Below are 15,615 nucleotides of genomic sequence, written 5' to 3'. Positions count from 1 at the left end.
ACCTACAGCCGCTGGCACTCCAGAAGAAGATGAGTTCTATGAGAGTGCCATCGTAGAAACCAACTGCATCTACAGGCTCATGGAGGATAAACTTGTTCCTGAAGATGACTACTGGGGTCGAGTCCCTCGCTGTTCTATGCTGAACCCTAAAGAAGTACTTGAAAATACTACATTTTTAATATTAGGGATGGTTTGATGACATTTTTGTTTAATAAATATGTTTTATTCATATTATAAGCTACTGTCTACATGTTTGCATGCTTGAAGTAGGAAAAATTGATTACTTGTTTTAAGATGCATAGTCATTTTTGGTGCAATATTTGAAAAATAAAATTGCCCTGACATTATCTTTTTTAAATATCAGCCTACTCAGCCAAATACCTGACCAATTAAATTACATTTAATTCAGTCCAATTACGAATGGAAGCCCATTTCCACCACTGAATAAGAAATGTTTTTGACTTTTTTTTTTTCTTCTCAGAATTGCGTGATATAAACTCGCAATTGCAAGAAATAAAGTCAGAACTGTGAGATAAAAAGTTTTTTCTAGCAAATGCGAGTTTCTCACAATTGCGAGTTTATATCTTGCAATTCTGACTTTATCTTCTCAGAATTGCATGATATAAACTCACAGTTGCGAGAAATAAAGTCAGAATTGCGTTTCTGACATTTTTCTCGCACATGTGATTTTTGTATCTTTCAGATCTGACTTCAGTTGTTATAACTCACAATTGCGAGTTTATATCTCGCAATTCTGACTTCACGCAGTTCTGACTTATAATATATTCGCAATTGTGAGTTATGAAGTCCAATTTTGAGAGGGGAAAGTGTTCTCAGAATTGTGAGTTTGTCTTGAAATTCTGATTTTTATAACTCGCAGTTGCAAATTTATATCAAGCAGTTTTAAGAAAAAAACTCAGATTTGTTAGTTTATCTTGCATTTCTGACTTTATAACTTACAATTGGGATTTTATATCGCTCAATTCTGACTTTTTGTTCTCATAATTGCGTGATATCAAGTTTTTCTTTAACTCGAATTTGTATCTTGCAATTCTGATTTTATAACTCGCAATTGTGAATTTATATCACGCAATTCTGAGAAAAAAAGTCTGATTTGTGAGTTTATATCTCGCGTTTCTGACTTTTATAGCTCACAATTGCGAGTTTATATCATTCAGTTTGGACTTAATTTCTCAGAATTGCAAGTTTACATCGCAATTCTGACTTTATAACTTGCAATTGCGAGTTTATATCTCAGTTCAGAGAAAAAGTCAGAATTGTGAGTTTGTATCACGCCGTTCTGAGGAAAAAAGTCTGAATTACGAGATGTAAACAAAAATATTGTGCATCTCTGCTAAACACTCTATATTGTATAATGTTAAACCAACTTTTTATTCTTTTTTTGACATTAGGTGCTGGTGTTTGACTTTGGTAGCGAGGTCTACGTATGGCATGGTAAGGAGGTGACACTGGCACAGAGAAAAGTGGCTTTTCAGCTGGCAAAGCACTTATGGAATGGCACCTTTGACTACACCAACTGCGATATTAATCCTTTGGACCCTGGAGAATGCAATGCACTTATACCCAGGTACAAATCAGAGCTGAGAATGTTTGGCTCTGCTGATGCTTACTGTGTTCCATCATAGATCAAGTTTTGGCACTTGTGACCTTTTAAAGCTCATTCACAGAGGCTTTTCAGGGTAGAAGTGTGCTACTGTTGCTTAACTTACTACACCTGTCAAAACAGTATCTTAGTATCTCGGTGTTCATAAACAGACTTGGGTTGCCAGCAGAATTTTTAAGACCTGATGCGTCACTCCTAAAATAAACGAGTGCTGTGTTTGCATCTCACAGTTTTGTTGTGTTCTGTTCTAATGAAGTTATATCAGAAGTTATGTACAGATTTGTATATAATGTGTTTGAAATTAAAACAATTATTGTCTTGTCTGAATCTGTTATTCATAGGAAAGGCCAGGGACGACCAGACTGGGCTGTGTTTGGTAGATTAACTCAGCACAATGAGACTATTCTTTTTAAAGAGAAGTTTTTGGACTGGACTGAGGCCAAGAAATCCACTAAGAAGAATGGCGACTTGCATGATGTTGAAAACAAGGTAGACTTGCACAAACTAGCTACTAAATTAGAATTAAATAATTTGGAATATGGGGCCCTGGACCACAAAACCAGTCATAAGTAGCACGGGTATATTTGTAGCAGTAGCCAAAAATACATTGTATGGCTCAAAATGATCTTTTTTTTTTATGCCAAAAATCATTAGGATATCAAGTAGGGATCATGTTCCATGAAGATAATTTGTACATTTCCTACCATAAATATATCAAAAATTAAATTTTGATTAGTACTATTCATTGCTAAGAATTTCATTTGGACAACTTTAAAGGCGATTTTCTCAGTATTTAGAATTTTTTTTTTTTTTTTTTTTTTTTTTTTTTGCACCCTCATATTTTCAAATAGTTGTATCTCGGCCAAATATTGTTTTATCATAACAAACCATACATCAATGGAAAGTTTATTTTTAAAAAATAAACCCTTATGACTGATTTTGTGGTCCAGGGTCACACATATTTAAAATGTTGCAAAAGTTCAAATTCAATTGGTTGGTTAATTTTTTTTTTTTTTTTTAGGAGAATCGAGGTGGAGAATGTCGGCCTTACGATGCATCACTGATGTTGGCGACAGTACGGACGCCAGTCAAGACTGTTCTGGATGGGGTTGATGTCGGACGAGGTTATGGATTGGTGGAAGGTGACGAGGGGCGTAATTTTGAGATCAGCACGTTGTCTGTTGATGTCTGGCACATTCTAGAGTTTGACTACAGGTAGGATGGATCGTTTATTTGCTAAGTGTATTAAATTATTGCTTTATATACAAACACTGTCTCTCTTGCTTGTTCTAGTCGTCTACCCAAACTGAGCATTGGTCAGTTCCATGAAGGGGGACACGTACGTGGTCAAATGGAAGTACATGATCAGCACAGCAGGTGAGTTTTATATTAAAGATGTGTATAGTAATCATGTTTTTGTCAACTAAAATATGTAAGCTAGCCATGCATTATCCCACTTATGCCATGGTTGTTTGCCAGCATTGACAAGTCTAAGCAGTTAATGATTTTTGCAGTGCAGTATTTGACTGGAAGGGTAAAAATGACAGTTATTTTCGTCAGTTACGGCTTGTTAGCTCTAGCATTGTGCCTGCTTTCAAGGAACACTCCACTTTTTTGAAAATAGGCTTATTGTCCAACTCCCCTAGAGTTAAACAGTTAAGTTTTACCATTTTCGAATCCATTCAGCCGATCTCTGGGTCTGGCGGTAGCACTTTTAGCATAGCTTAGCATAGATCATTGAATCTGATTAGACCGATAGCATCTCACTCAAAAATGAACATGTATAATGACGATATATTTCCTATTTAAAACTTGACTCTTCTGTAGTTACATCATGTACTAAGACTGACGGAAAATAAAAAGTTGCGATTTTCTAGGCTGATATGGCTAGGAATAACAATCCCGGCGTAATAATCAAGCAACTATGCTGCTGTACCATGGGTGCAGCAGGCACAATGATATTACGCAGAGCCTGAAAGTGACTAAGTTTGTGTAGATGCAGAGTTGCAGCCGGCAGAGTTGATGGCTGCGTAATATCATTGTGCCTGCTGCACCCATGGTACGGCAGCAAAGTTCCTTGATTATTGAGGTAAGATCACATTTATTTGCATGAATGAATTATAACAATTATTGGCATTAATTAGCTATTGAGAAAGAGAGATGACAGTAGCGTATGTGAATTACCTGTGTCTGCACATCTCTTTCTAAACAATGAAGCTGTGAGTTTAGTTACTTCAAAAACAGTGATCCAATATCTAAGGTATTTTATTCAATGTCAGTGACCGTTGGATCTACCTGTGCATTATGTGGTTTTAATGCATACCTGCCAGCCAATCAGAATCATGTATTCAGACAGACCATGGTATAAATATTAAAAAAGAAATGTTTTCAGTAATTGAAATAAAATATAAATTTAAGATGGAAAAACTTAAATAGGTGCTCTGTCAACTAAAATAAGTTTAAGTACTAAAACTGCTAAAACTGCTAAAACTGAAATTAATAAATAAATGCGCTGGACACTTTATTTGCACCTTTTAAATATATCCTGTTCATTTAATTTAGATTGAACCTACTGCAGTGCTCTCGTATGTTAACTTTGAGATACAGTGCTTCAAATGTTGTTTGACCATGATCCAAAATTCTCTGCTTTTGTGTACAGTTGGCAAGAGACTGCATTCAGAACGAATCATCGGTCCAGGGAAGGAGAAATGTTGTTATTTCTTCTGGCAGGGCCGCAACTCTACTGTGAATGAGAAAGGAACTTCAGCACTTATGACTGTTGAGCTGGATGAGGAGAGGGGTGCTCAGGTACATACTCACTATGGACTCTTATACTTTAAAACTCATTTTTATGGAAGCCTGTTTCTGCCACTGAATAAAAAATGTAAAATGGCAATTGCGTGTTATAAAGTCAGAATTGCAAGATATAAATTCACAATTCTGAGAAAAATTGTGAGATATATATTCTGCGTGCTTATTATTATTATTATTATTATTATTATTATAGATTCCGTACAAATTTCGGCGCGTAACTTGTCCCGCAGTTTTTGTCACAGACCCACGAAACGGGCGTCAAATCGTGCGGCCTATTCGGGAATGGTGTGCTATGACTTTTATAAGCGATCGGGGGTACGATGATCGTACACGGGGCGAAAAATCGCCCGAAAAATCCCATAGACTTAACATTGCGGCCAACTTTGACGGGTCGTAGCGCCGAGCGAGAATTTCGTAGAAACATGTAATTCACCACATCTGGAGAGGCTGGCAGGCTGTGCGAAAACATACCCCGCAATGGGGTATAAGTTGTACCCCTGGGGCGCAAGAGCCCCCCAAATTTTCCCATTGACTTACTATGGGGAGGGACGGCCCATTAAAAAGCATGTTTTTTCCTACTATGGTAATTTACATAGGAATTTTGCATTGAACATAACTCTGCATCACAATGTCATAGAGACATGGGGGAGGGCTCATTTAACTCAGCCAACCAATCAGACTCTCAGAATCACTGTGAAGCTGTTAAGCCACGCCCTAGCAACCATTTAGAGCACCCTAGCAACAGATCCCATAGACCACCATTATAAATGGATAGATGGATATCTTTGGATCACAGTGTCATAGAGACATGGGGGTGGGTTTGTTTGACTCGGGGGAGCAAACAGCCAATCATGAATCACCTTAACCTCTTCTTAGCCACGCCCTAGCAACCACTATTGAGCACCCTAACAACGAAAACCCACACAGGCATATCTTCAAATCTGAACATCATAGAAACATGGGGGTTGGTTTATATCATTCATACTGACAAGCAGCATTTGGAGTGTCCTCATTGGTAGCTGCCAAGCCACTCCCTAGCAACCAAACAGAGTACCCTAGCAACCATCTAGCAAGTCCTATATCTCTACATCAGAACAACGTAGAGACACGGGACTTGGTTCCTTTGATTCATGCTAGCAAATAGGAATCCTTAAGATGCTAGTCATGCTAGCAGTGAATAGCTACATGCTAATAGTGATTAGCTAAGTGCTAAATCAGGCTAAGAACTCTATAAAACTCCATAGTAATGATCTGTGACAACTAGTAACTGCCTAACAACACTCTAGCAACCAACAAGTACCCTAGCAACACTCTAGCAACCACCCTAAGTACCTTAGCAACCGCCTTAGCAACCACCCCAAGTACCCTAGCAACCGCATAGCAACACCCTAGCAACCACCCCAGTTACCCTAGCAACCACATAGAAACACCTTAGCAACCACCCCGAGTACCTTAGCAACCGCCCTAGCAACCACCCGAGTACCCTAGCAACCGCATAGCAACACCCTAGCAACCACCCCGGTTACCCTAGCAACCGCATAGCAACACCTTAGCAACCACCCTGGGTACCCTAGCAACCGCCCGCCCTAGCAACCACCCCGGGTACCCTAGCAACCGCATAGCAACACCCTAGCAACCACCCCGGTTACCCTAGCAACCGCATAGCAACACCTTAGCAACCACCCTGGGTACCCTAGCAAACCCTAGCAACCACCCCGAAGTACCCTAGCAACCGCATAGCAACACCCTAGCAACCACCCCGGTTACCCTAGCAACCGCATAGCAACACCTTAGCAACCACCCTGGGTACCCTAGCAACCGCCCTAGCAACCACCCCGAGTACCCTAGCAACCGCATAGCAACACCCTAGCAACCACCCCGGTTACCCTAGCAACCGCATAGCAACACCTTAGCAACCACCCTGAGTACCCTAGCAACCACCCTAGCAACCACCCCGAGTACCCTAGCAACCGCATAGCAACACCCTAGCAACCCGGTTACCCTAGGTTACCCTAGCAACCGCATAGCAACACCTTAGCAACCACCCTGGGTACCCTAGCAACCCCCCTAGCAACCACCCCGAGTACCCTAGCAACCACATAGCAACACCCTAGCAACCACCCCGGTTACAGTAGCAACCGCATAGTAACACCTTAGCAACCACCCTGGCTACCCTAGCAACCGCATAGCAACATCCTAGCAACCAACCCAGTTACCCTAGTAACCGCATAGCAACACCCTAGCAACCGAGTGCAGAGTTTTGCCACTGCAAGCACCACTCACATTTTCTTCAGGAAATGTACATATCTTAAATAATTCTCCTTAACCTCTTTAGGTTAGTTAAATAATTAAATCAAAATATATACATCATAAAAATCATTTTAAACAGATTACTTATGGACTCAACTCGATTTCCCCCTATTTTTACAGATGACTGGCGCTTATACTGTGTGCGAGGAGAGAAACCCATAGAGGGCCATCTGTTAGAGGTGGTTTGTCACTGCAGCAGCTTACGATCCCGCACCTCTATGATCCTCCTGAACATCCCAAAAGCCAGCATGTACCTGTGGCACGGCTGCAAAGCGCAGATGCACACACGTGATGTGGGCCGTACCGCTGCCAACAAAATCAAAGAGCAGTAAGTCAATTCACACACAAACCAACCAATGGAACTTCACATCAGTAAGGTTGCAGACCCTTGACATAGACTTTCTGGTCTTCAGGTGTCCTCTGGAGGCGGGCCTTCACAGCAGCAGTAAGGTTTCCATCCAGGAGTGTGATGAAGGAGCTGAACCACAGGGCTTCTGGGAGGCCTTGGGAAGGAGAGATCGAAAGGCGTATGACTGCATGCTGCAGGGTGAGCAGAGAAGCGTGTGCCTGTGTTTGCATGCAGGTGATTTACAGAGTTCCTGCATGTCCATAAAGTTTTAAATTCAGTATGATTAATTTAAGGTCATAAAAAGTCAAAACAGCTACTGAAAGAGCTTACAAATGGCAGAGACAAGAAACGCTAGATGCCATCCTGGAAGGATGTAAACATGCTGGCTCTTAATGCATTGTTATAATTCATTCATGGAGCATCAGTGAGTGTTTGAACCTTCTGTAATAGTTGAATATGAGTCCCTCAGTTGTCCTCAGTGTAAAACAATGGATCTCAAAATCATTCAGTCATTGTTGGAAAGGGTTCAAATGCGCAAAGGGTGAAAAACCAAAGAATTTGTGGGAACTGAAGTATTTTTCTGAAGAACACTGGAAAGTTTAACTGTTCAGAACAAACAAGGGACTCATGAACAACTATCACCAAACCAAAAAACACAGCTGAGGATCATTCAGATAACAACACAGTATTAAGAGTCAAGGAGATGTAAACTTTTAAACTGGGTCAATATAAAATGTAACTATTATTTTCTATTGTGGACTATATGTAAACATCTTTATATGAAATATCTTGTCAGGTCAGTACTAAGTAAACAATAACATGCATTTTTTATGATCCCTCTTATTTTGGTAAAATAATGAACATTTTTAATGATTCTGAAAGGGGGATGTAAGCTTTTGACCTCAACAGTACCTGAGGTTCCCTTTAAAAATATGTGATTAATTTTGCTCTGCGTGGACATATAGTTTTTTTTTTTTTTTTCATACTTTTTGTTTTAAAAAAGACATGTTTTCTTGTGTTTCTCAGATCCAGGAAAGTTTAACTTCACTCCCCGGCTGTTCCAGTTAAGCAGCGCTTCAGGAGAGTTTGTGGCAGTGGAGTTTGTGTATCCATCCAGAGAACCAAATTTGGTCAACTCGATGCCTTTCCTACAGGAGGATTTGTATACAGCTACTCAGCCAGGTGCTTGACACATTCATGTTCACTAAACATTACTAAGAGTGCTGTCTGATGTAACCTGTTAACTTGTACTGTTAGGTATTCTAAGTGGGTGTCAGTTACAGTTTAATTAGGCTTTTCTACACCCATTGCATGCATAATGCATTAAGGAAATTTGATTCTACACACTCATTGAAAAATCATGATATGTCTGTGGCAGTATCATGATGTCCGTACATGTGTTTGATTGTCTTTCAGCCCTATTTTTGGTGGACAATCATCATGAAGTGTACCTATGGCAGGGCTGGTGGCCTCAGGATAGTGAGAGCACAGGCTCAGCTCGCATTCGATGGGACTCTGACAGGAAGTGCGCCATGGAAACTGTGCTCCAATATAGCAAAGGTGACTTAAAAAAAGACAGTCGCCAGTCTTTAATGATGTTGTTAGGAAGTTATACAATGTCATTCTTGTTTCTAAAGCATGATATGTTGACTTTCTAGCAGCTCCTTGTGAGTAGATTACATACAAAATCAATGCAAAGACTCAAATAGACACAAATGTTTTATGTATTATTATAATTGAATATGATGACAATATTAAATAAAACAATGAATAATACAATATCATTGGCTTTGCTTTTGTTTTGTAGAAAAAAATGAGAAAAAAACTCCAAAGTCATACCTGATCCATGCAGGACTTGAGCCTCTTACCTTCACTAACATGTTTCCCAGCTGGGAACACAGAGAAGACATTGCTGATATCACTGAGAAGGTGAGAAAGAAAGTTTAACACACACACCAAGTTTGTTTTTTGTATTCTAAGAATATGCTTTAAAGATTTTGTTCTTTTCTTGCTTTATAGGAGGCTGAAGTATGTAATCAGATCATTCTTGTTGAAGACGTCTTGAGTAGACTCTGCAAGACCACTTACCCACTGGCTGATCTTCAAGCCCGTCCACTACCAGAAGGTGTTGACCCTTTACATCTTGAGATCTACCTGTCAGATGAGGACTTTGAGGTGAGAAAAATCACATTAACTGTCAGATTATGTTTCACTAATTGTGCAATAAAGCCTCACTTTATAATTATGGATTAATTGAAATAGTGTATGATTTCAAGACATTGCACAGGGATATTACTGAAGTGTATTTGTTCTGTAACATCTGTCTTCCTGTGTGTGCTCATATGTTCTTGTCTTAGAACTGTCTTTTATTTTGCCTTTTTCCCCGTCATCTATTTCATGTTTCTCCTGCTCCCACTGTCATCTTAAAGCAGCCTCTCTTAACCTGTCTCTCCCTGCATCTTTCTGCTTTTCCCCTTTTTGCTGGTATAGTCTTGCGTCTGATGAGGTTAATTTTTCCCTTCACATGCCAGGGTGTAGGGGCTTCTGGGAAGGTGAGTTTTGTTTCCTGAGGAACACTGGTGTTTTCCCACTAATGCCGCATCCTCACTGTGTGAACTGCATCACCATGTGCTTGTGAATCACATGCCTTGGCACAAACAGTGTAGTATCTAGCAGCGTGTGGGTCACCATTCACCACTGAAATCTCACTGATACTCTAGGTCTCATGTGTGGGGTTGATTTTTTTTTTTTTTTTTCTTGGATATACACTATGGTTCAAAAGTTTGGGGTTATTACTTTTATTTTTTTTTTTTTTTCCCCAGAAAAAATACTTTAAATTCTGAAAGCCCATTTCTACCACTGAATTAAAAAAAAAAAAAAAGGTTAATATGACTTTCTCACAATTCTGACTTCTGACTCAGAATTTTGAGATATAAACTAAAAATAAATATAAAATAAATACATTTTCATAATTTTCTCAGAGACAAACTCACAATTGCGGGTTATAAAGTCAGTTATACAGTCAGATTTGCTAGATAAACTCAAAATTCTGACTTTTTTTTTCCTCAAAATTGTGTGATATAAACTTACAATTGCAAGTTATAAAGTTGGAATTGTGAAATACTCGCAAATGAGACTTTTTTTCTCACAAATGCAAGCTTATATCTCGCAATTCTGATTATTTTTTTCTCACAATTGCGATATAAACTTGCAATTGTGAGTTATAAAGTCAGATTTACAAGATAAAAACTCACAATTCAGACTTTTTTTCTCGCAAATGCAAGTTTATATCTCGTAACTATGCAATTGCAAGTTATAAAGTCCAGTTTTGAGAGGGAAAATACTGTTCTGAGTTCGTCTCATAATTCTGACTTCATAACTCACAATTGTGAGTTTATATCATGTAATTCTGAGAAAGACTTAATTTCTCAGAATTTTGAGTTTATATCTCACAATTCTAAAAAACATAATCAGAATTGAGTTTGTATTACGCAGTTCTGAGAAAAAAGTCAGAATTGTGAAAATTTGCAATTACCTTTGTATTTTTACTCAGTGACGTAAACAGTCTTCAATATTAAATTGATCAAATGTGATAGTAAATACATTTCTAATGTTACAGAGAACATCAGTTTCAAATAACTGCCTTTAAAAAAAAATTGATTCATCTAAAAAAAAAAAAAAAAAAAAAAGTGTCATTGCTTACAAAAAAATTTTTTAAAAATTAAGCAGAACATTTTCAGCTATGTTAATAAGAAATGTGTCTTGAGCACCAAATTAGCTTATTAGAATTTTTGAAAGTTCATGTGACATTAAAGACTGGAGTAATGGCTGCTGAAAATAGCTTTGCAATCACAGGAATAAATTACATTTTAAAAATATTTTTTTAGTTGTAATAATATTTAACAGTATTACTATTTTACTGCATTTTTATCAAATAAATGCAGCCTTGGCGAGCATAATAGTTTTTTTTTTTTTTTTTTCATACTAACCCCAAATTTTTGAATGGTAATCTTCTTTTGTTTAGGCATGCGCTAATAGTAAAACTATTGATAAGTTGTAATAATATTTAACAGTATTACTATTTTACTATTTTGTTGCATTATTTTAGATAATGCAATAATTCTTTTCATGTTACAGCCAATAACCACTTTTTCTAAATAAATAATTCTGCATTTTCTAAAAAATGTATCACATTTTTAAATGCCTCATGTGAATTTGGGCATCAAAACATCATGATGTACTGAGTAAAAAAAAAATAATAATAATTTTGATAAGATTCAACTTTTTAAATTAATGTTTTTATAAAAAGTGTTAAATGATGGCAAAAGTAATCTGAGTCTAAAAATGAGAGAAATGAACATAAGCAATTACATATTTAACACGGACTGATAACTAAAAGAATCCAATATCAGTTAATAGCAGATATGGTACAGATAAATCGTGCATCCTTAATTTAAATACTTTGCACTCTAATATTTTAACGTTTTTGGACTTGTGAATGGCAGTGACCAATATCCTACAGCTCTTGTGTTTGTGTGTGATCATTCATCCATTTTGTTCAGCACCTCAGACTCAGTCCTACGTGTATGTCATCTGCATACGTTTTCAAACACTTATACTTACAATTATATATGTGTGTATGTTCTCTACAGAAAGCATTGGAAATGACAAGAAGTGAATATGAGGCACTGCCAGGATGGAAGCAAGTGAATGTGAAAAAAGCCAAAGGACTGTTTTAAAGGAACTCCACTGGAACTGCTGATTGCGATTGTGAATCTGAAGCGGAGACCTTCTCATTCCTTTTGACCCAGACAGGACAAATGCAAGTGAAGATCTACCTGTGTCAAACCACACAGGGAAGTGAAAAAGAGCTGGAGGAAGAAGAAAAGACACAGATGGGCAGGGGTTTACCAGCCTCTTGTAGCACATTTCTCTCCCATTTTCTCCTTTTTTTTTTTTTTTTTTTTTTTTTTAATCAGTGAATTAGCAAGATTTGTTTTCTTGTTGAATGTTTCGAGTGCTCCTCAGCATCTTTTCCTCCCGTTGTTCTGCATTGCTGTGTCCACCTGAAGCCAGTCACCGTCCAACATGCACAAGGCAGCACTCATGCACTGCCCAGCTTTATATAAAGACCTAATAAATGAAAAATGCCTTTTAGTTATCTAATTGTAAGAAAGCTCAAAGGAGCACTTTATGTAAGTACATTCATACCTGCTCTCATAAATGGCCTCAAAATGTTTAAACCTTCCAGATAGATGCTTGAACTTGAGAACCCTGTGTGTGTGTGTGTGTGTGCATGGGAGAGTGTTTGTGAATCCATACAGTGTGTGTGTGTGTGTGTGTGTCTCTCTTCAAACAAGATGGAATGAAACTGTGGAATAAGAGAAAATCTCTTTCTATTCTGCATTGTATAGTGCCTTGCCTTCATGTACAGTTTATATAAAGACAGATGCTAGTCTGCATTTTGAAGACGTATTTGTGATATAAATAAATAATGGTGCAAATAAACACTGAATAATGTAGATAATTAAAATTTTGTCTGGTGCTTTGTTCGCAAATCAGTATGGAAGGCCATTTCCACCACTAAATAAAAATTGTAAAGTAATTGCGACTTTTTATCTCACAATTCTGACTTTTTTCCTCAAAATTCTGTAATTGCAAACTCAGAATTCTGACTTTTTTTCTTAGAACTGTGAGTTACGGAGTCAGAATTGTGAGATATAAACTCGCAATTCTGAGAACATATCAGTCTTCTTGCAAGGAAAAAGTCAGAATTGCATTTTTACCTTGCAATTCTGACTTTTTCTCAAGATTATATCACGCAAATCTGAGCAATAAAGTCAGAATTATGAGTTTGTATCTCGCAATCCTGGTTTTATAACTTGCAATTGCTAGTTTATATCTCAGTTCTGAAAAAAGGAAGTCAAATGTGTGTTTGTATCACAATCGTAATCAGTATTTTTTTAGGTTTTAGTATTATGCGTGTATGGTTTTGATTTTGGCTTGTCCCAATTTACATACTGTTTGTCCTAAATACTATTCTAAATAACAATTAGTGTGTCCCAAATTGTAGTAAAATGTTGAAATGAGCGTCCTAAATGTACCTGGATAGTTTACTATTTCCAGTGAAAATTCCAAGTGCACTTACTTTGGGCTTTGGCAAACGTTTGTAGGAGCAACGCAAAAATATGGAAGCCCATTACGCCACTAAATAAAAAAAATAAAAAAGTTATTGCGACTTTTTGTCTCACAATTCTGATTTTTTTTTAACCTCAGAATTGCATGATACTTATGATACTTTATTTCTCGCAATTGCGAGTTTATTTCATGCAAATCAGAGAAAAAAAATCGCAGTTCTGACTTTTTTCCTCAGAACTGTGAGATATAACTCGCAATTGCGAGTTATAAAGTCCGGTTTTTAGTTTATTTTATACAAATCTGACTTGATACTCGCAATTGTGTTATAAAGTTATAACTGAGAGATATAAACTCGAAACTCCAGAAGAAAATCAGAATTGGGAGCTCTGACTTTATTTCTCAGAATTGTGAGTTAAAGTTGTTCACATCCAGAACAAAAATTTACAGATAATTTACTCACCCCCTTGTCATCCAAGATGTTCAAGTCTTTTTTCCTCAGTCGTAAAGAAATTGTTTATTGAGGGAAAGCATTCCAGAATTTTTCTTAAGTGGACTTCAATGGTGCCCCCAAGTTTAAACTTCCAAAATGCAGTTTTAATGCAGCCTCAAATGGCTCTAAACGATCCCAGCCGAGGAAGATGGGTCTTATCTAGTGAAACAATTGGATATTTTCGAAACAAACTGACAATTTATATACTTTTTAACCTCAAATGCTCGTCTTGTCTGGTCTCTGCGATGCGCATGTGTAGTCTGTGTAATCTAGGTCAATACAGTTAGGGTATGTCGAAAAACTCCCGTCTCGTTTTCCTCCTTAACGTCAAAATCGTCCTATATCTCTCTTTTCCCCTTTTTTTTTTTTTTTTTTTTTTGTAAAGGGCGTTTGATCTTCTTTACATGTTCACTTTGTCATGTTACACTGCGTCGGTACTTCTGCAGCAACGTAAGATGATTTTGAAGTTGGGGAAGAAAACGAGGTGGGAGTTTTTTGACATACCCTAACTGTATTGAACCGGGAAAAAACAAGAATTCACGCAGACTTAGACAAGATGAGCGTTTGAGGTCAAAAAGTATATAAATCGTCAATTTGTGTCGAAAACGACCGATCGTTTCACTAGATAAGACCCTACTTCCTCGGTTGGGATCATTTATAGCCCTTTGAAGCTGCATTTAAACTGCATTTTGGAAGCTCAAACTTCGGGGCACCATTGAAGTCCACTATATGGAGATACGAAAGCCTGTTTCCGCCACTGAATAAAAAAAAATAAAAAGGTCATTTTTTAATCCTGATTTTTTTTTCTTCCTCAAGAAGCATAATTTCTTATCGACTGAAGGAAGAAAGACTCGAACATCTTGGATGACAAGGGGGTGTGTAAATTATCTGGATTTTTTTTTTTGTTGTTCTGGAAGTGAACTTCTCCTTTAATTGGTAAGAATTGTGAAATATAAACTAATTCTGGGAACGTATCAGTCTTTTATATCTTTTTATATCTTTTATTTCTCTTAAATATCAGTTTATATAGCAATTCTGACTTTACAACTCGCAATTGCGAGTTTATATCACTTAATTCTGACTTAATTGCAAGTTTATATCTCACAATTTCTAAAAAAAATTGGAAGTTTGTATCACGCAGTTCTGAGAAAAAGTGATTGTGAGGTAAAAAGTCTTTTATTCAGTGGCGGAAACTACTAAATGATACAGTTCTGCTAGCGAACACAAGGTTTGTAAGTGGAACGTGGGAATTTTGAGAACGATGCCAATTTTTTAACTAATGTAACATTTCTGGGGGGAATTCAAATATTTAAATACTCTTTTCTTCATATCTCGTTATTTCTCATCGTAATGTCCTTGTAGGGGCTTTCCACACCCAATAATGTAGGCTACTACAAATGTAATTTGACCAAAATATAAAAGCCCTTTAGGAGTAGAATTCCTGTTTCCCAGCTTTCGGTTGGTGTTCTCAATATACCAATTATATAGTCGTATATTGTAAGCTTGTATGAAATATTGAATCCATTTTAAAGAGAACAAAAATCCATAAAAACAGACCAGCAGAGGGCGCTGTTGTTCCACAAGTGAAAGCGATTAGTAGGCCTATTGCATCATCCCAGAATCATATAATGATAAAGGAATATCTTAATACATCTTTGAATTATCTCATTATTTATCTTTTTTTCTTACATTATTTCTCTATAGAACCATACGAAAAACATTTTCAGTAGTTCTATATTAAATAAATTGCCTTTTTAATCTCACCTAAATCTCCACCACTAAATATATCAATCATCCCTCTAACAAACACAGTTTTTATTTTAGGAACAGCCATCATAAATGATGCTTTGCCATGAATCCACAAGAACACAGTTAGGAAACCGGGAGTGA

General features: G+C 37.2%; 1 protein-coding gene and 1 long non-coding RNA gene across 2 annotated transcripts in view; one reads left to right on the top strand and one right to left on the bottom strand.

Annotated features, from left to right (window-relative positions):
* svila (supervillin a) overlaps positions 1 to 12,630 on the top strand; it is a 62,891-nt gene extending 50,261 nt beyond the window's left edge. The window contains 16 exon segments of the mRNA XM_051125089.1: positions 9 to 154; positions 1,413 to 1,588; positions 1,966 to 2,113; positions 2,646 to 2,839; positions 2,918 to 2,954; positions 2,956 to 3,001; positions 4,284 to 4,432; positions 4,669 to 4,723; positions 6,869 to 7,076; positions 7,162 to 7,295; positions 8,124 to 8,279; positions 8,514 to 8,657; positions 8,905 to 9,026; positions 9,117 to 9,272; positions 9,629 to 9,649; positions 11,750 to 12,630. Coding sequence (XP_050981046.1) covers positions 9 to 154; positions 1,413 to 1,588; positions 1,966 to 2,113; positions 2,646 to 2,839; positions 2,918 to 2,954; positions 2,956 to 3,001; positions 4,284 to 4,432; positions 4,669 to 4,723; positions 6,869 to 7,076; positions 7,162 to 7,295; positions 8,124 to 8,279; positions 8,514 to 8,657; positions 8,905 to 9,026; positions 9,117 to 9,272; positions 9,629 to 9,649; positions 11,750 to 11,836 — 1,979 coding nt within the window. The 3' untranslated portion in view covers positions 11,837 to 12,630.
* Positions 5,755 to 6,721, bottom strand: LOC127174077 (uncharacterized). Its single transcript, XR_007828839.1, has 3 exons — positions 6,472 to 6,721; positions 6,163 to 6,346; positions 5,755 to 5,889 (listed from the first exon to the last, which is right to left on the bottom strand). It is a non-coding gene; the product is annotated as an uncharacterized LOC127174077 (long non-coding RNA).
* Positions 12,631 to 15,615: the final 2,985 nt, after the last annotated feature.

The sequence above is a fragment of the Labeo rohita genome, chromosome 12 (assembly GCF_022985175.1).
Source record: "Labeo rohita strain BAU-BD-2019 chromosome 12, IGBB_LRoh.1.0, whole genome shotgun sequence".
Lineage (NCBI taxonomy): Eukaryota > Metazoa > Chordata > Actinopteri > Cypriniformes > Cyprinidae > Labeo > Labeo rohita.
The sequence above is the reverse complement of the archived record's forward strand: the minus strand, read 5'-3'. Positions and strand labels throughout refer to the sequence as shown.